Source organism: Mauremys reevesii, linkage group 7 (genome assembly GCF_016161935.1).
Source record: "Mauremys reevesii isolate NIE-2019 linkage group 7, ASM1616193v1, whole genome shotgun sequence".
In the NCBI taxonomy this organism is placed as follows: domain Eukaryota; kingdom Metazoa; phylum Chordata; order Testudines; family Geoemydidae; genus Mauremys; species Mauremys reevesii.
Window position 1 is genome coordinate 121,666,283 of NC_052629.1, and position 20,939 is coordinate 121,687,221.

At 41.8% G+C, this 20,939-nt stretch overlaps 1 protein-coding gene across 31 annotated transcripts in view; it reads left to right on the top strand.

Annotated features, from left to right (window-relative positions):
• CADPS (calcium dependent secretion activator) overlaps positions 1–20,939 on the top strand; it is a 359,086-nt gene that overhangs the window by 195,260 nt on the left and 142,887 nt on the right. For all 31 annotated transcript variants that reach the window (XM_039482401.1, XM_039482397.1, XM_039482400.1 and 28 more), the window contains exons 7-8: positions 13,212–13,323; positions 19,981–20,120. In XM_039482401.1, coding sequence (XP_039338335.1) covers positions 13,212–13,323; positions 19,981–20,120 — 252 coding nt within the window. The remainder of the gene's footprint in view (positions 1–13,211; positions 13,324–19,980; positions 20,121–20,939) is intronic.

The window sequence follows — 20,939 nt, forward strand, 5'->3', positions numbered from 1 at the left end:
TTGTTTTTAGTGGTATTTTTGGATATTTCCCTTAATTATAACGTTGGAGGCAGCTTTTATATTTTCAATCTTCATTTTAACGGTCCAATTATCTTTATTTATAATCTGCAAAGTCGCTTGACAAGTCACTGCAAAAAGGCTTTACATTTCACCAGCCTAGGGGATAAAGCATCTTTAAAAGCATTATGTGACGCTAGAGTTAAAAGAGAACCTGGTGGAATGTATGTTCCAAAGAGGATTCATCTGTGAGACTTACACTATGTGCAAAGACTGAGGAGCAGCAATGGAAGGGACATCTTCAGCTGCTTTCTCCTTTATGCCACCAGTACCTGACCAAACAGCCTTATAGGTCACTAGCCGTCTGTTCTTGCCAGAGACTCCAAGGACCAATAACTGCTTCAGAGGACCAGATTCTGAGCTAAGTTGTGCCTGTGACTCCATTGAATTAAGTGCAATTACTCTTGATATATACTGGTATCATTTAGACCAGAATCATGCCCAGAAGTTTGTCTCCCAGGAACTCAGTAATGAACTAACTAGGGGGATGTTAAGTAGTAGAGCAGAATTCCATAAAACCCAGAGAGAAGCCTTCAGACTGGGCTAAGCAACACACTCCCCAGATGAGCACCTGCGTAGGTGAGCACAGATATCCTCAAAGAGGCAACGAACTGAACAACACAGCAGCATAAAAAGCATACAGATTTAAAGATTTGGTCCCTCTAGGACCTCAGCTATGTCTTTGAACAGTAAAAAGGAGAAATAAGTTACAAAAGGGAAGTCTTACTGCAGTACAGTGAAGGGGTAGCGGAAGGACACAGAAGCACTGGGGCAGCAGAGGACAGAGCTGCAGGAACACAAGAAGGGCCCAGGGAGAAGCAAGGGGGAAACACTGGAGTAGCAGAAAAAGCAATAGAGGCTCATCAGGGAATTGGAGGAGGCAGTGAAACAACAGCACAGAAGATTCAGGGGTAGGGTGACCAGATGATAGCAAATGTGAAGAATTGGGACACTTCTTTTTTTTTTTTTTTTTGGAGTTGGGGTATAGTTGTGTATATAAGACAAAGCCCCTAATATCGTGATGGTCCCAGTAATATCGGGATGTCTGGTCACCCTATTCAGGAAGCAGCAGAAGAATCTTCAGAACACACTCCAGGATTGAGACATTTGAAAAATAGGATCATATAATTAAACTCCTACGTCCATATCTAAGCACCTCCATAAAGTTATCCATTTTTCAAAAGTGCCATAATTCAGCAATTCCCATTGAAGTCAGTGGGAATTGTTGCGTGCTCAGCGCTTTTAAAATCTACCCCCTATGTGACTAAATATAGATTAGCAAGCTATCTTTAGCCTCTGTTTTTTGCCTATCTTGCTGAAGATGTTCGACATAGTTCCTAGCATCACAAATTATAGACATCACAGAATCAGAGATCCTAAAAATAAATCGCACTTCAGCACTCATCTGAAATGTTGAACAAAACACAAAGGTGCATTTCACAAATCAAAGGAGATAAAATAAATATTGTATCACTTGGAACACGTCAGCAGGAATGGAGTAAGTGCTGCAACTTGTCACTCATTCAAAATACCCAGTTGTTCTCCTCTCATTTAATTAGATCTTAATTTAGATAAAATATTATAATGTATTCTTTATTAAGCGTTATATGTACACTACCCCACTTTCCTTTTCTATTTCAAATGCATGGTGCAGCTCCATTGGAATCAAAGGTCTGAAATCAGTGGAGCAATGCTAATATATACCAGTTAAGAATCTGACCATGAGATCTTATATTTCTCCACTGTAAGCATCAAACAATATTTTCTGCATTGGAAAGTTACCAGGAAGAATAATAAATATAATAGAATCATAGAATATCAGGGTTGGAAGGGACCTCAGGAGGTCATCTAGTCCAAACCCCTGCTCAGTGCAGGACCAACACCAACTAAATCATCCCAGCCAGGACTTTGTCAAGCCTGACTTTAAAAACCTCTAAGGAAGGAGATTCCACCACCTCCCTAGGTAACCCATTCCAGTGCTTCATCATCCTCCTAGGAACCGCTATCCCCCTTCACCCAAATGGAAACCTCACACATGACAACCCAGAACCACCACCTGTTCTCATCTGGGATTTATTTTCCTTTAGATCCAAGGAATTTAGATGCTGCAGTATAAATAACTGATATAATTTACACCTCCTTTAAATATTCCCCCTCTTGTTCACAAAGTAGCATGGTTTTCTTCTTTGCTCCATTCAGAATATCATTTCCTATGACTTGGCTTTTTTAGTTCTGCGTTTTCAGTACAGCCCTGATCAAGTGAGTCATTTTCTTGGTAGATTTTGCTTTGAAATTTTCCAACTAGATGGTACACTATACTACGCAGTGTAAGTACACTTAATCTTTTATGCTGATGCATCAAAGTGCCAAAAGTGTCTGGCAGCAGAGGTTTGGAATAAATTATCTATAGCACCACAGTTCCAAGAGCATCCCAAAGTATTAAAGCGTTCTCGTGTGGGATCTGTCAGTGATTCAATAAATGTTTTAAACATGAGGAGCAGGAAATGGCCTTATTTTCTGCTTTCAGCTTAAAACCACAGACTATTATTTATGTTTGCTTCTTTTCCAAAAAGAAATAATGCATTGTCACCAACAGAGAAACTTAAGAAGTCAGTGGATGAATGTGCTTTGGGGGAAAGTGGAAAAAAAAGTAAGAACACCCCCCTACACAACCTTCCACTGTGTATTTTCATAGCATCTGCTTTACAGAACTCATATCTCTGTTTACTATTAAAAGCCTCTTATTTGCTGAAGCATTCCCAGACCATATGTTATCAGCAAATGTTACTAACCAAATACAAACAGTAATTTTCATTAGGTTTCCTTCATGAGAACAACAGCATTAGCCACAAAGGGAATAAACCTTTCTAAATGTCATTAAACATACATAGCAAACCTTTGACAACACTGTGGTACATATACATTCATGCTCAGTAAAGCCAAGAAAATACCCACGTCAGTAAAATAAAAGTGCGCTGAAACTGGATTTAGCGCTGGTTGAAGCTGATATATCATTAGTTGCCATAGTGATGTTCACCATAAGGGCATAATTCATGTGACTGAAATATGACTTGCATTCATTCTAAGGACACAGTTCATGTGCACTGCGTATTAGATTATGGTTGAGAACATTAGCTTCAGACCACTAGCAAGGTAGTAGCATCTTTCCAGAGACTGAAAGAACGATGATTTTGTGGCTACCAAAAAAAGTTATTGATAGCCAAATGAGCTACAGCTAAAATAGTAAATTCTTTTGGGCTCCATGATCAGAACCCATTTTACACACTACACAGATCTCATAGTCAGTCAATTCTGCAATGCTATTCCCTTGGCACAAAGCTCATTGTTATAGCACATTTTTATGCAATAAATGAAATCCAGAACAAACTTATCCTGTCAAAAATATATATTTGCCATGTAGATGGAAAAAGAACAACCACCCATGGCCAACACTTCCAGACTTAGGTGTCTAGATTTAAGGCACCTGAATCTCGCCTGCCTCAGAGACTTCATTGGGAGCTGTTGGGTGCTCAGCTAATCCAAAAATCAGCCCACATCTTTACGAATTCAATAGGATTTAGTTGCATATGCTCTTGCGGGCCACAGGCAGAACTTTACATCAATAAAGTGCCACCAAATGTGATATATACTTTCAGCTCCCACGCTTTGAAAATGTGGGCCCTTAGCTTAACTTTTATAGCAAAGACACCACACATAAGCTATGCTGCCATCCAGATGGAGCTAAAAGTGCTTTCATCACATCCCTAAATCACAGTGGGGCATCCATTTACCCCAATATCCCCTGTCCTTCCACGCACAAAGTGACTGACTCCCATTTCATGGAGTAGAGGCACACTATCTCTTAATCTCATGCCAGGAAATCAGCAGACAGAATGTGCTGAAGTAGGTTGTCCAGGTTGTGTTTGCCGCCGAGGTCCTTTGATCTGGAGCACCACTAGGAGAGGCCACTTACATTACCCAACCCAAGGTTTCCTCAGTTGCCTTTGACATAGCCTGATTTAATCATCATTTCTATTCACCTCTAGTTTGTAAGCTCCTCTAGAGAAAACATTTCTAGCTGTGACCTTACAATAGAGAACAAAGACACTAATACTCATGAGAACGCATTCAATGCTTTCATTCATATGCTTCTGTACGTGGCAGAGTCTACACAATCTCTATTTAAAATATAACAGTGAGTTTTCTCCCATTATTATTCTTGTAACTTGATCTAGCCATTATGTTGAAGCCTGTGATTTCTATAAATAATGAATAAGCATAACTCTGATTCATATCACTGTGCCAGGAAGCAACCCTGGATAACTTGCTAGGCCTGTCAGTAGACTAACAGCAGAGCATGTAGAGAATGGTTTGGTTTAGAGGGGATTGACATTAAAAAAATTATATGTGATCAAGTCTAGTAGACTTTAAAAGAGAATGTATCTTTTCTTTCTCTGTCCGCTCCCCACACATGCACCTGCCAGTTAATAGACAAGAAACATCATAATCAGAATATCCAAATCTACTTTAAATCTGAGATAGGCAAACTGTTCCAATAAAGGTGGTCATTGCAGTTGTGCTGTTATGTATTATTTGCATTACAGTAGCACTTAGAGACCAATCAAAATCGGGGCTTCATTGTGCAAGGTACTGTACGAACACATAGTGAGAGACAGTCTCTGCCTAAAGAGCTCACAAGCTAAATAAAAACTATTATATACCAAGCTGGGAGGGGTTGCAAGTGCTTTGGAGGATAGGATTATAATTCAAAATGATCTGGACAAACTAGAGAAATGGTCTGAAATAAATAGGATGAAATTCAATAAGGACAAATGCAAAGTACTCCATTTAGGAAGGAACAGTCAGTTGCACACACATAAAATGGGAAATGACCACCTAGGAAGGCGTACTGCAGAAAGGGATCTGGGGGTCATAGTGCATCACAAGCTAAAGATAGTCAACAGTGTAAAGCTGTTGCAAAAAAAGCAAACATCATTCCGGGCTGTATTAGCAGGAGTATTGTAAGCAAGAGACAAGAAGTAATTCTTCCGCTCTACACTGCTCTGATTAGGCCTCAACTGGAGTATTATGTCCAGTTCTGGGCGCCACATTTCAGGAAAGAGGTGGACAAATTGGAGAAAGTCCAGAGAGGTTATGGAGAAAAGGTTAGGTTAGGGAGAAAAGGTGATACAGCCTAGGGCTATATTGCTTGTCTCCCATCGCCTCCGTGGGGAGTATTCCCCTTTGAGGGGGCTACTGGGAGCAGCAATAGTCAGGAGTCCCTTGCAAGTTGGCTACCAGGAATTGGAGAGATAAGGGAGGGTTGCAAAGTCTCCCTCTGATTTCCCCTTCCTTCCCTTCCTCTGTTGAGTTCTGGGTGGACCCGTAGCGCGCGCGTGTGTCAGAGATGGGGAAAGGGAGGAGTGATGAGAGAGGAGCATCCCTAAGGGGAATATTTCATAATTTCCCAGTGTTGCCAGCTTTCTCTATTTTGTTGTTTTTTTCTTAAAGCCCCAGCTTCTGGAGTCATGTGACAATGTGAGAATCTCAGCTTCCATTTAAAAATAAAGTACATTTCTGGCCCTGGTTGCAAGGAAAAGCTTGAAAACGTGCACCCTAAAGGCACAAGCACCAGAAGGCAAATAAACAGAACCCCACAATTATTCTTGTAAAATTTAATGATTTTTAAGGCGGTCTCATGCTTTTGGAGGCCAGACTCGTAACTTTTTACCATGTGGGATTGGCAATACTGTTTGTTTTTTCCATGGATGTTACTGTAGGAAGAGGTGAGTCTTCCCTATAGAGAACATCAAGAAACGTGCAGTAAAATGCTATACAAATTAAAAACAAGGCCCAAATTCTTATTTCAGTTCTTTGTTCTGTACCCCTAGAGCGTCTATCCCAAAGGAATAACTTTAACTTTACTCGGTTATGTCAGTGGGGCTACTCATGTGAGTAATGTTACTCATGTACCTGTTTGAAGGATCCAGGTCTAAACCAGCTACATGGGAGTGCAGCTGTTGAACAGACTTTGTTTCACAAATTTCATTAGCCTGTGGTCTTTCTAAATCAAAGCTGAATTTTATAAGAGTTCTGAGAAATGTCATGAGCATATTCCTCTTGATAGCCAAAGCCAAAATGCGCTGCCATGTGCTAATGGGGAGAAGCAACCGCAGTCAAGATTAGATTAGTGTATTGATTTTGTTATTCAAAGGGGCAGGGTCTTTGATGCTCATATAAACAGTCTGCTGTTCAGTGTTCTATAGGGTTTTGTAAACCAATCTGAGCACATGAAAAACATCAAAAGTTACAGGAAGGATTAGCAATGGGCCCCAAATGGTTTGCGCTTCTCCCCAGAGATCCACAGGTGGTGATTGCTAATTCAGGAGTGCAAGGGAATTCAAGAAAATGCCCTTATCAAAGAGACAAAAGCTGGATCTGTCTTCACAGTCATTGTGTAATACAACATGGTTTTCATACTAAAATAAGACATTTCGGTCTTTTAGTATTTCCCTTAATAATAAGGCACAGTAACTCATGTCATGGCAGTATTGCCCAGAACTAACTGATGTTTTTGCTTCCATGAGCATTAGTTTGTTCTATTAGGGTTATCTGGTTTTATTTGCATTACACTGCCAGGAATTTGGCTGGCGTTTCAACAAACATTTACGGACATGAGCTATTTCTGTATCTCTAACACCTAAAGGCTGGACGGGGGTTATTGTTTCTGATAATCAAATGCCCAGCTGCAGTGCTGGGCAAAAGGAGAACACACAGCGTGCCGATCAACTGGATGGTTAACTGTTGATCTGAAGCGTTCATGGGCAGGCACCAGTTGTTGAGCTGCTTCCAGCTGATACCGCCCTGTTTCTTCCAGAAGGGTACACCACAAAAAGGCTCGGATGCATCCGAGTGATTCACTGGTGTGGGTTGGAATGACGAGACCGTGATTAGAGCAATAGCAAGCAGTTCACCAGAGATTTGAGACTCAGGTGAGCCAGCCTCCTTTGGATCACATGAATAATCACCCCTATCTCTGCTTGCCTCCTGTGGCTCAGACTCAGTGTGCTGTCGCTCGCTGTCACAGCTGAGATGTCAGCTAACTGTGTTGATGCCCCTCATGAGACTTTAGATGAATTTCTACAAAATCTCATGTTAGGAGGTACCCTTTCCTGATATTGATCCACAGGATATTCCTGGAGTCATTAACCTGCATTGGGCTAGTAACACTGCCACTAATATTTATCACCATTTGCTACATATTTTCTCAGGATAGGAAATAATTCTAAATGTTACCGGTGAGTGCCTGCATATACATTCGAGTAGATGAAAAATCTCTAAAAATAAGTAGAGACTAATAAGACTGAGACATTCTTGGATACTTCATAGGAAAAATAGTTGTAGACGGAGCTCATTAGTTAAGGTTGACCCATAATTCCCATTATAAGACTGTCTTCAGTTGCTGTGGAAAAAATACTATGTGATCATGTAATTAAAGACTGTATCCTAATACATACGTCCAGAGCTGATGGTGAAGAGTTACAAAGGGATCTCACTGAAGTGGGTGTCTGGGCAACAAAATGGCAGATGAAATTCACTGTTGATAAGTGCAAGGTAATGGACACTGGAAAAAATAATCCCAGCTATACAAGCAAAATATGATGGGGTCTAAATTAGCTGTTACTACTCAAGAAAGAGATCTTAGAGTCATTGTGGATTGTTCTCTGAAAATGTCCACTCAATGTTCAGCTAACAGAATAGAATATGAGGAACCATTAGGAAAGGGACAGTTAATAAAACAGAAAATATCATAACATCATTATGTACATCGGTGGTACATCGGGTGACCAGATAACAAGTGTGAAAAATCGGGACAGATGGTGGGGGATAACAGACGCTTATATAAGACAAAGCCCCAAATATCGGGAGAGTCCCTATTAAATCGGGACATCTGGTCACCCTAGTGGTACACCAACACCTTTAATTCCTGTGCAGATCTAGGCTCCCCATCTCGAAAAATATATAGAGAAGGGCAGCAAAAATTATATGGGGTATGAACAGCTTCCATATGAGGAGAGATTAAAAAGACTGGGGCTTTTCATCTTAAAAAAGAAACAACTAAGGGGAGGATATGATAGAGGTCTATAAAATCATGAATGGTCTGGAGAAAGCAAATAAGGAAGTGTTATTACAATAAACAAAAGCAATTACTTCTTCACACAATGTGCAGTCAAGCTGTGGAACTCGTTGCCAGGGGATGTTGTAAAGGCCAGAAGTATAACTGGGTTCAAAAAAGAATTAGATAAGTTCATGCAGGATAGGTCCATCAATGGCTATTAGTCAAGAGGGTCAGGGATGCAACCCCATACTCTGGGTGTCTCTAAGGCTATAACTGCCAGAAGCTGGGACTCAACAACAGGGGATGGATCACTCGATAATTGCCCTTTTGTGTTCATTCCCTCTGAAGCATCTGGTATTGGCCACTGTCAGATACTGGGCTAGATGGACCATTCATCTGACCCAATATGGCCGTTCTGCTGTTCGTAAGGGGGCTGAATTAAGGTTGTCTGTGCAACCTTAATTTTGGCATTTCCTAACTTTTGAGTGCTTGACTCTGCAACCTTAATAATGTTCTTTTGTCATTTTTTGATATAATTTATATAGTCTTTCAATAATGTTTCTACAACCTTCTTTGGAATCAGTTATGCCACTACAGAATAGTGATATACGAGGTAAAGAGTTGTACAGATAGACTTCTCCTGTTAAAAAGGTGATTTCTAATAAAAACAACTTTTCTTACTAGTTAGACAAGCCCATTCCAGTTTCTCACTGGCAGCAATAGCAGCTCTGTATTTTGGTGCAGTTTTCAAAAGAATAAGATCACTTATAACACCAAGGCCCATTTAGATTACAATGGGAGCACTTCTCAGAGCTCGCAGATACCTTGAGGTAGGTTAAAGCAGGTGGCTGCTCAAACAGTGTTAATGCAGGAAAGATAACATTTTAAAGTGACAAGTATAATTTCCTAAAAACATTCTAAAAAAATAGTTTGTGCAGTGTCTCTAATACAGCTGATCTCTGTGGCAGCCAGACTTCCTCCATCAATTCTCCCAGGATCTACAACCTAGTTCCTGGAAAAGCCAAGTGTCTTTCTGGTAATAGATTTACAATTAAAATCCACCACTGAGTGGGACCCAGATTAAGAGGTGCAGCCATGAGTGAGCCATGTAAAACTGCACATACATTGTGGCTAAAATCTCATCAAATCTATCACTCAGTTCTGAAAGTTGCAACCTTTATCTCCAGCCTGTTTTAATAACGTGTCATTGCTTAAAAATTACACACAACTGTTAACGCTTTATTACATCAGGTATTATTTGCAACATGTTTTTGACCATCCAGCTGATGTTTATCACTACTTATTCGGCTTTTTTGATACAAGAAATGTAGCAGTTCTGTAGTCATGGAACAGGCTGCTACTTCTCTGCAAACAGGATAGAGATGTGAAATTTGAAATATCCCATATGGCAAGAAAGCTCTTTGAAAGCAATTTTCCGATTGCAGGCTTAAGGAGAGCCACTTCTGAAAACGCATCTATGTGCATTAGTGACATCAGTTAATCCTATGATAACTGCATCATTTACATGTCACTGTACATTTGAGAGGAGGATCAGATTAATGCTCTGAAGACTGCAGATAGATGGAGTGTTCATGTTATCCTAAGAAATCGCTTGCCTAGCAGTTTGGAAAATGCTACTGTTCTAGGAGTTAAAGCTTACAGTGAGATATTGTCAAGGAAATAAACAATTTAGACCAACAGTTTTTTCTGGTAGGGCTAAAATTAGACCTAGCATCTGTATTTTGGTTTAAGTGCTTACACATATTCTTCACCTGCCGCCCCTGTGCTCAGTACAGGTAGGGCATTCAGAAACACAGCCCAAGAGTTCTGCTTCCCGCTCTACTACTGTATATTTCATATTAATGGGGCCATACCAAATTCACAGTCCATTCTGGTCAATTTCATGGTCATAGGATTTTAAAAATCGCAAATTTAATTATTTCAGCTATTTAAATCTGGGATTTCACGGTGTTGTAATTGTAGGGGTCCTGACTCAAAAAGGAGTTGTGGGGGAGGTCGCAAGATCATTGTAGGGGTGTTGCGGTACTGCTACCCTTACTTCTGTGCTGCTGATGCTGGTGGCAGCGCTGCCTTTAGAGCTGGGCAGCTGGAGAGTGGCAGTTGCTGGCCGGGAGCCCAGCTCTGAAGGCAGCGCTGCTGCCAGCAGAAGCGCAGAAGTAAGGAAAGGCATGGTATGGTATTGCCACCCTTACTTCTGCAGTGCTGCCTGCAGAGCTTGGCCGGCAGTCAGCAGCCACCACTCTCTGGCTGCCCGGCTCTGAAGGCAGCAATGCAAAAGGAAAAGTGGCATGGTATGGTATTGCCACCCTTACTTCTGCGCTGCTGGCGGGGCGCTGCCTTCAGAGCTGGACGTCCGGCCAACAGCTGCCGCTCTCCAGCAACCCAGCTCTGAAGGCAGCGCAGAAGTAAGGGTGGCAATACTGTGACCCCCTCTGAAATAACCTTGTGACTCCCCTGCAGCTCCCTTTTGGATCAGGACCCCCAGTTTGAGAAACACTGGTATCTGTATAGTATAAGGTAAAAGCACACAAAGGACCAGATTTCACGGGGGAGGTGGGGTCAGATTTCACGGTCTGTGATGCATTTTTCATGGCTGTGAATTTGGTAGGTCCCTACATACTCATGATAGGAGGAAAAAGCGAGGTGAATTAAGAGCCAACTAGTGTAACTGAAATTAAACACATTTTGAAGTTCAAGATCTTTATCTATTTGGTGTTTAATTTTCCTGCCTTTGAACTTCCTGGTTTCTGCTGAAACTAGATGCAGAAGGCTATTCTTGCAATAGTTCCAAACTGGACTGAACCAGACAGAACCAGCAGGTTCAAAAAGCCTATTCATACAAGGTTGCCAGTCCAATGGATTTACTAAAATTAACTTTGGATAAGCATGCAGAGTCAAACATTTGAATGTTTTTCGTCAACTAACTTCTAAATCTTTTGAGATTTTCCTGTTCCAGTTCCTTGCCAGGTGACAGAACAGAGCAGACAGACCATACAGGGTTATGATGCAAAGTGCATGAATGTGACAGCAAGCGTGAGGGCTTGTTTACACAGGGACATGCAAGAAAATTAATTCGAATTAACTAGAGGTGTGAATTTAAAATGGATTAGTTAAATCCCTTTGTGAATTGTCTTCAGAATTAAAGTGCCCTTAATTCGATATATTTTAATTCACTTCCAAAATGATTTAAGCTAAATAGATTTAAGGCCACTTTAATTCTGAATAAAAATGTTCACAGAGGAATTTAATGCCATTTAAGTAATCCACTTTAAAAGATCATTCGGGTTATCTTTCCTGAGTATTCACATGTAGACAAACCTTAGAAAATTCAGTGACTTTCCCAGTGGGATTTTTACTAATATTGTAGCCTCAGTTTCAGAAAACTGGTAGATTTTTCCAGAGAGAAAGTTGGAAAATAATGTTGTTAAAATAACAACTGTCCATTTAAGGACAATAGCAATAATATGGATACTTTGTCAGTGTTTATTGATCTTTGTATGCTACATTAAGCAAAAGAGAGAAAAGGAAACTGCCTACTTTTGCAACAGCAACTGCACTGATTTTTTAAAAAATGGGAGCACGATTTTAAAGTTCCTGAGACAAAATTAAATGAGCTGTGAAAATATTGAAAATCCATTCTGTCTATGATGAAAAGTTTCCCGTCCGTCCAAAATCTGGAGAGAGAAAAAGCGGCCGAGCACACATTAAGCGCAATTGAATGGAGAAAGTTGTGCAGTAAAACTTCATTAAATCTCTGTCCACTAATCTGTAAACCCAGTAATTCCCACACAGAAGCCAGTGGACTCACCTTCCAAAGATCAATAACAGAAACAGAGCTGTGGTGAAGTCTCCCATTACTAAAAATTTGACTTTGGTTCAGGCTTTTATATGCTCTCCAACCCCAAGTAAGTTAACGGGGGTTGTATAAATCAGGGAAATCTTTGTTGCAGTGTATTTACTAGTATTCTGTAAGTCATGAATAGCTATAACTAAATTGCACATGTCAAAAATGAATGAAGGCAGCACACTTTGTAGTGGGATAACCGTGATTCATTGATTACTCAATAGTTCACACAATGTTCTGATCTACAGTGGGTCTGCTAGTTACTAGCAAGATTCTGCTGAATGTTGAAGGGAAAATCCATGTGCTCTGTGAAATTAGTTGTCTGCATACCCATAGATCTTTCTGTGCCTGCAGAACTTTAGGGAGCAATATAAGGACTGGTTGGCTAGGGGGTTTGTTTATGAGATATGGGATATTTAACTTTTAGGTCGCTGTTTTCAAACCCAAGCTACCATTTGATGGATGATTTGTAGACTTCGTGTAATGAATTAGTGGTCTCCATCCAGTTCTTACTTGGATAGGCCTCCGTGTCCTCAAAATCAGCACACCTTGGCATCCTTGTTAGCAGTCCCAGCTAATCTTGCTCAGAGGTGACCACTCCAGTTTAAGGCTGGAGCCTATGGATGGACAAGCACTGCCACTACCAACCCTGAACCTGTTTGGTGGATAAATAGAGCTGGCAGGGTTCATCCTTAAGTAACTTTTCGGAATGCAAAATTAACTTGCAACAAGAACTGAAAAGAGGAAGATACAATAGATAAGAGTAGAACAACAGATACAAAGCATTACAGACATTATGTGTTTAGAGAGACAATATCCTTCTAGTCTATAACTACGCTACAAACTTTCACTGCAGGCTGATTATTGGGCTTTGTTTTATTAATTAGCAAACTAGATGTAAATAAATAAAGTTCTCTTCAAACTTGATTTCGTATTACTTCCACATACTCCATTGTCTTCCATGTCGCCAGTGCGACATTTCTGAGCATCTATCTTGCATTTTCCTAGCAAGTTAATTAATACATTGTCACTCACACAGTTGTATCACGTGTGTGTGTGTGTGTGTGTATGCCAGACAGTGACATCCGATATTAACCATTTACACACCCAGGTGACAGCACAACTGTCCTGCTCATGTTTCTAAACATTTCCCTGTGGTTCTGTTCACAGCTGGGGCACTCAAGGTGACTTTTCTACAACGCACGCACTTCCCGCAGTGAAGGTGAAGCTGTTTACAGAAAGCACTGGAGTGCTGGCTTTAGAGGACAAAGAACTTGGGCGGGTAAGAAAAATCTCCACTTTAATGATGTCTCTTTAGGTCTGTTGATGAGGTTAAGAAAATATCTCTGGTAACAAGCAGAGGATTTTGTGATTCCAAGACACGCAGCAAAAGAGGGCATGCTGAACACACTCTCTCTCCACGACTGTGTTGGAAATTGATGCAGTTCATAAGTTGTCTTTGGTGCTAGCTTTTAATGGCAGTAGTTCAGCTGGCTAAGCACTCACAGAACAAATGCAGAATGTCTTTTGTGTGATATTGGCAGTCCTGGATCCCTTAGACATGCACACAGCTGAGGGAAAGAAGACAGAGATTCTTTTAAGCAGAAAAAGGGGTTTAAGGCTAGACAAATGAGTGTGAGGCTGCTTTCGTACACACGTTACCCTCACTGCAGCACTTGGGAAAGTAGCATTGAAGGGGCTGATTTGCAGTACCTATTCACCAGGGTGAAATCCGGACTCCATTGAAGCCAGTGGCAACATTCATGTTGACTTCAGTGGGGCCAGGACTTCATCCTAGGACAGGGGTGGTCAAACTTTTTGGCCCACGGGCCAAATCTGGGTGGAGAAATTGTATGCAGGGCCATGAATGTAGGACTGGGGCAGGGGGTTGGGATGCAGGAGGGAGTGCAGGGTGTGGGAGGAGGTGCAGTGTGCAGGATGGGGCTCAGGGCAGGGGGTTGGGGGGCTCAGGGCAGGTGTTGGGGTGCAGGAGGGGGCTCAGGGCAGAGGTTGGGTTGCAGGAGGGGTGCAGAGTGCAGGAGGGGGCTCAGGGCAGGGAGGTTGGGGGCTCTTGGCAGGGGTTGGGGTGCAGGGATGCTCAGGGCAGGAGGTTGGGGGAGGGATGGGAGAGGGGTTCAGGCTCCAGATTGAAATCCTGCAGGCCAGATTGAAATCCCTGATGGGGCGGATCCGGCCCACGGGCCATAGTTTGCCCTCCACTGCCCTAGGAGATGAAATGTTGCATTACATCTGGGAGATGGATTTCATCTGCCAGTGCCCTCCTCAGTAAAGGATTCAGATTCCCTGGCTTTGGCTACAGAACCTCTGGCGACCCCTTCCTCCCCTCTCACTGCCCCACCCTTCCCCCGCAGTCACTGCTGTTCCCAATCTGGATTCCACTCTTTGTGGCTGTGTGTCCACTAGTGCCATTGCCTGCTCAGAGAGCCCATGGAGAGCGCTTTTCTGTTGCTTCATGACACGTCAGTGTGTCCATGCCTCTAATTGCTTTCGTCACCCTTCCTGTTTCCGTTTGAGGTCGGATGAGCAGAACTGGACACAGTGTTCCAGATGAGGACATGCCATTGCTTTATGCAGTGGCATTCTAATATTCTCAGTACTGTTTTCGAAACTCATTCTTTAAACCTTTTACCATGGTGCTTTCTTTTGTGACAATGACCGCCTGCCGAGCAGGTCCTCCACTGAGCCTCCACGGTGACAAGCAGCTCTTTCTCCTGCGTGGGTACAGTTGGTTTAGACCCCAGTTGCTTTGTCACTCTTGTTTCAACTGAAGAACTGTGATTTCCTTGCCAGGTGGCAATTGTGAGCAGTGTTGGATTTGCCAGGCTTGGAAAGGAACTAGCAGTGAGTGTTGTACAAAACATTTTTCGGGCTCTGCCTTGTCCCCGCTTACTTCTGGAATGCTGATGAGCCAGCCCCACTGCGTCAGTGTCATTCTAAGTCCATTGGGGAGTTACAGTTCCGTTTTAGCTTCCCAAACCCAAATGGTACTGGCCAGTGCTGATGAACACAGAGGGTGACGTGGTAATTTCCTTTGGAGTACGTCCACCAGCACTTCTCAGCCAGCTGCACTTCAAAGGCCTGAAACTGCCTTCTTGGGTCTAGTGATGGTGCTTGTCTGGTTGGGCTGCTTCGGGATTTGTTTTTGTTCAAACAACTAAATCTTGAGTGAATTAAGCCCCTGATTTAGCTGTTCAAATTGACACAAACCTGTCTGAGCTGATGAGGGAAGACAGCAGAGTCTCAAAGGGAAAGGAAGCTAATGCCATTCTGTACACACAAACATCCAGGCCTGGCTGCCGTGTAAGAAGTGTTTTTTGTGGTCTGCCAGACATTTACAATTCTCGTTTTCTCTGGCAATCGCTGAATTGGGAATTGGCCAACACTTCCAATTTAACTGTTTCACTTGACAGTGAGAACTGGAAAATACTCACGAGCCTTGAATGGCTGCTTCCAGGGCTATGTTAGACTCACGGGCCCTGTTGAAGTCCGTGGCAACATTCCTACTGACTTCAGTGGGGTCAGGGTTTCACCCATGGAGGGCAGCAAGGTCAATAAAATATAAGAACACTAAGTAAATTTTTTTTAATGAGAACATTTTAAAATACATCAAAATAGAGGATCCTGAAAGTACTTACAAGGAGGCTGCTTTCCTCAAAAGCAGATGTTTTACCTGAAAGGAAATCAGAGGTTTCTGTCTACATCAAATTTGCGGTGGAGGGTCTCTGGTCATTACTCCTTAATACCAACCTCTGTGGGATGGTGGGTTCCCTATGCTCCTTTGTACTGGAGGCTTTGGGAGATGATGTGGCAGATCCCCCAATCATATGCCGATGTTACTGCAGCAGTCAGGTTGCAAGACGACCCACAGATCAGCTCTGCTCTCCTCCATGGCCTTGCAGGGAGGACTCCACCCCAAGTGAACACTCTGCCCCGATCCAAGGCCCAGCAACTTGGGCATGACACAGAATAAAGGTTCTTCCCCTGGAAATAGAGAGCAGATGTTCATAACACTATCCCTGCCCTTCCCTCCTGCCCTTTTACTGCCAAATGCCAAAAACTTGCTTTGAAAAAGATTTTATTTTTAAAAAGTGATTGGAAATGAAAGACCATTATAACAGCTCTAGGAAACCAGGGCGGATCTTCAGGGATGCTGGAATCAAACCTTTCAAAGAATAGTGCATGCTCTGCCAATATGGCTCAGTTAATCCATATAAATAACACAGTTTTGGAATCATACTAGTGAAGTTTATCTGCATGATGAAATATAAAGGATGAATCTAGTGGGTAAAATTCAGTATGTATAGCATTAAATAAGGTGATGAATAAGAGCCTGATCCAAAATACATTACAGTTGATGGTTGATTTCAATGGGATTTGGATTAAATCCTAAAGAAGTGCACTGGGGTATCAGTATCAAGGGCACTTTGGTCTCTATGCAGAAAAAATAAATTGTAGTTTGTTCTCAGCAGTAAAGCTGAAGCTCGATGGAGTACAAAAAAAGGATGATAAACTGGGTTGGTATTTGGAAGTTGCATGGAATAAGCAGTCAGGAATGAATGATAGAAACACCATAAGTAATGAGGGTGAATACTACCAGTTATAAAAAGAATTTGCTTGCCTATAAGCTAATCCATTATGAGGAGATGCATCTCACTGCCCAACAGTGGAGACTTTAATGAATTTTAACATGCATTGGTGTGAGTCACCAGAACAGGATGAAAACAAAACAAAAAAAACAATAAAGTATGAAAATGAAAAGATCAAAAGACTGATGTTTATGCATCAGGAATGGAGGGAGTCATTTCGATACACAGAATAGTTATGAAATTACTGAGGCTTTAGCCACACACATGTAAATGTACTATAATAATTGGGAATACATTACATGACGGGATAGAGGTGGAGTCCCTAGGAGGAAATGAAGTATTGTTCTCTCAGAAAGTAGTGGCAGGCTTGATCTTTCTATTCTTCCTTATCTGAGAGGCACTGTCCTTTCTAAACAGTGGGCCGTTGCTTGTCTGCAATCCATGGCCCAGTTACCATCGATGTCAGTGAAAATTCCAAGCACATAAAGAGGGTAAAACATGACCCCTTGTGGCAATTAATATTAAATGCCATGATAACGGGTGTAGACTAAGCAGATGGACAAAAAGATCCTTTTGAAGAATTTTCAGAGTTCTTAGACTTACCAGGTTATGACCTCAACTGGTATAAGCCAGCAGCTCCACTGCAGCCAGTGAAGTTCCACTGATTTACACCAGTTGAGGTTCTGACCGTCATCTCTTCCCTGCCGGAGGTGAAAGTGAGAAATGCTGGAAAGGTTATTAACCTTTTGCAACAGCTGATATCTTGGCATCTGATATGAATATGCACTGCTATAGCAATATGCCAGATGTTTTTATGTGCATTTTAATTTCCAGCCCTGTGTTTAGTCAGGAAGCAGAGAATATAGAAGGTGAACTATTGATTAAATTCAACCCAAAATCAATTGCTCCAAACGAGGATGTATGCTCAGACTCACAAAGGGAACAGGGGCTCTTTGAAGCAGGGCCGGCTCCAGACCCCAGCGTGCCAAGCGCGCGCTTGGGGCGGCATTTTGTCGGTAGGGCGGCAGGCGGCTCCGGTGGACCTTCCACAGTCATGCCTGCGGCAGGTCCACCGGAGCCGCTGGTCCCGCGGCTCCGGTGGACCTCCCGCAGGCATGACTGCGGACGGTTCGCTGGTCCCGTGGCTCAGGTGGACCTCCCGCAGGCATGCCAGCGGATGCTCCACCGGAGCCGTGGGACCGGCGACCGGCAGCGCGCCCCCTGCGGCATGCCGCCCTGCTTGGGGCAGCCAGATTCCTAGAGCCGCCCCTGCTTTGAAGACCTCTGCCAGCAAACTGACCTGTCTGAAATTTTGCCTGCTGCCTCTCATCCCACTAGGTAAAAAAAAAAATTTTAAAAGTTGGGGTGGGGTGAAATGTTATCTGAATTTCACTTTTCCACCTTTTTTAAAATCTCATTGTGTGTTTAGAATGGCCTGGAAACTGCTACATTGTTCCTTTAGAGAGACAAGGGAGTGAGGTGATATCTTTTATTGGACTAACTTCTGTTGGTGAGAGAGACACGCTTTCGGGTTTACACAGAGCTCTTCTTCCGGTCTCTGAAGAGGGTCCAATAAAAGATATTAGCTCAATCCCACACCTTGTTCTTTAATATCCTGGGATCGACATGACTACAGCTATACTGCAACATTGTTACTTTGTTTTGTGTGTTGCAGAGAAGTCCCTTTGGTATTTTGGGAGGGAGGCAACTTAGTTAGGAGATAAAATTATGTAAATAGCTGTTTGTACGTGATGTCCATAAATATAGCCAAATATAGCTCTGCTGTGGTTTGCTGGGTATTGGTGAACGCCGCCAGCAGAGGCTTTCTGAGGTCTGCTCCATGACACCTCCAACTCTCTCCACAGGAGTAGAATGTAAGCGGACCCTCATTCAGGCCTAACGAGCTGAAGGCTGATTTACTTTCAGGACTGTGCATGGAACCTTTGGGGTCTCAGTTGGGGTCACCGGCTTGTTTAATTGAATTCAAGGGGATTGCCTGTGGTGGGAAAGTGACCGCCGCTTCCCTTTGCAGTAGGGATTCCTCACTTTCATGTTGATGTTCCAACTTGTTGTTTCTTCAGTAATGTGTCATAGAATTGGGCTGCATCCTCCCTGACTGGCGCACCTGCAGTAATTTGACCTCAGAGGCATTCTGAAACGAGCCAGACTCAGACACTGACAGGAGCCTAGTGCAGAAAAGAATGGGAGTGGTAGCCAACTAGCTACCTGAGAACTTCAAGGAAGAAGGATTGTTGTCAGGGCATATATATGTAACAGAGACAAACCAAAGTGCCAACAGAAACTATAATTTAATGATCCAAAAGCCTCCATTTGGAAAGTGTTTGTATTCCTTCAATTAATGTAATTTTGTCCTAAGTCCTATAAAAATAACAATGAGTAAAGGACACTCATCTGCTGAACATTTCTCCCTGTAATTATAAATCTTTCAAGGTTTAAATTTAAACTTATTGCTCTCTCCTTTTTAAATTACTTGAATCTGTGGCATATGATCTAAAATCAATAATTGACTGAAACACCTCTCTCCATTGAAACAGTTGCTCATGGATCAGAGTCATCCAAAAATTAGTTCAAATAAAATCCACCAAAACCAAATAAAAACCAACAAATTATTCTCCTTCTAGCTGACTTTGATCAGGTACATTATTCTATTCAAAATTACAATACATCCAAATTGTCTCAGCTCCGTTCATTTTTTTAACCTCATCCCACCCATATGTCAGTTTTGTCATTTAATTGTGTCCTGTCTATCATTTAGGTTGTGATCTCTCTAGGGCATGAACTGCCCTTTTTGTTACATTTCTGTATAGTTCCTAGCTCAATGAGTCCCTGAGTTTTGACAGAAGTTCCTAGTAATATTATTACTACTAATAAAGGAGTTTTACCAGTAATAATCTTTATTCTTTTCTCTTCTGTTGTGTATGCTTTACTCTTAAACTGTTTTTAATAAATACTTATTAATAATACTTAATAATATCATAATTTAAACAATTTAACCTAGATCACCAATTAATTAGTTATTTAACAAGGTTGCTCATGACCACCAGGTGTTAGCTTCTCCAATCTAATAACAAATGCACTAAACCAAAACACTGATCTCTAGTAGATGTTTCAGGACACTGAGAATAATTATGCAGTAGCTAAAGCAGCCAAGGAGTATAAACTAATCCCAAAATAATAAAATTTAACTTAAAATATGGTGAGTGAAATCCTGCCCCTAATTAAGTCAATAGAAATGTATTTTAATTCCCTATTAAAAACTAATGTAATGGGTCATTTCTCTACTTCACCGTTGCTATCTTCGTTATGTGCAGGTGGTTCTTCACCCTACTCCGAATAGCCCGAAACAATCAGAGTGGCACAAAATGACAGTTTCCAAAAACTGCCCAGATCAAGATCTAAAGATCAAACTTGCAGTCCGAATGGATAAACCTCAAAACATGAAGCATTCTGGGTAAGTGCTTTGTTTTGTTCTGAATCAATTGGGTTTGAGTTTGGATTTTATAACTTGAGCATGACAGGAGTGGGGAGACACTGTTTTATCCTCAAGTTCACAGAAGGATGAAAGAGGCATAAATATAGAAATGGAGCTGGTTCACTCATTTGCAGTGCACTTTACATATTTTAGCATAATCCTTTTAATATGCTCATGTGCATCAACCTAACAATTTAAATCCTTAAACAATAATCCTGAGGAAATGACTAAGGATTTTATTTTCTCTGTTAGAAAATAACCAGTGAGATGCCCTGGTCTTTTATTTCAACATCAGTATAATTTCTCAATTTATTCTGTTTCTTCCAACGTTGAATTCTCAGAACCAACAAACAACGGGCTTTCTGCTTGAGGTATACACCAAGGATGAAGATGAACTATTAGCATCATTATTTATATTGGGATGAGTCTTTTACAATTGTAGAATTAAATAGAATTCATGTAGAGTAAAACATGAGGGTATAACTAGGAGTAATGGGATGGAATTTAAAGACATTAAAGGTTATACCTGAATATCAGAGAGAAACTCCCACCAGAGATATCCTAGTCCATGGAATAGTCTCATGAGGGAATGATGGAATCCCCCATTGACTGAGACTTTGAAAACTATAGTAGACACAGCAGACACTAGAAAAATACAGTAGGGAAAATGTTCTTTGTTGGCAGGGAAATGGGCTAGATGATCCAACTGGCCTCTTCCGTCTTTTGGGCCCAAATCTTCACTCACATTGAAACAGTGGGAGTCGTATGTTTGTTTCTGAGGGCAGAAAATGAGCTCTT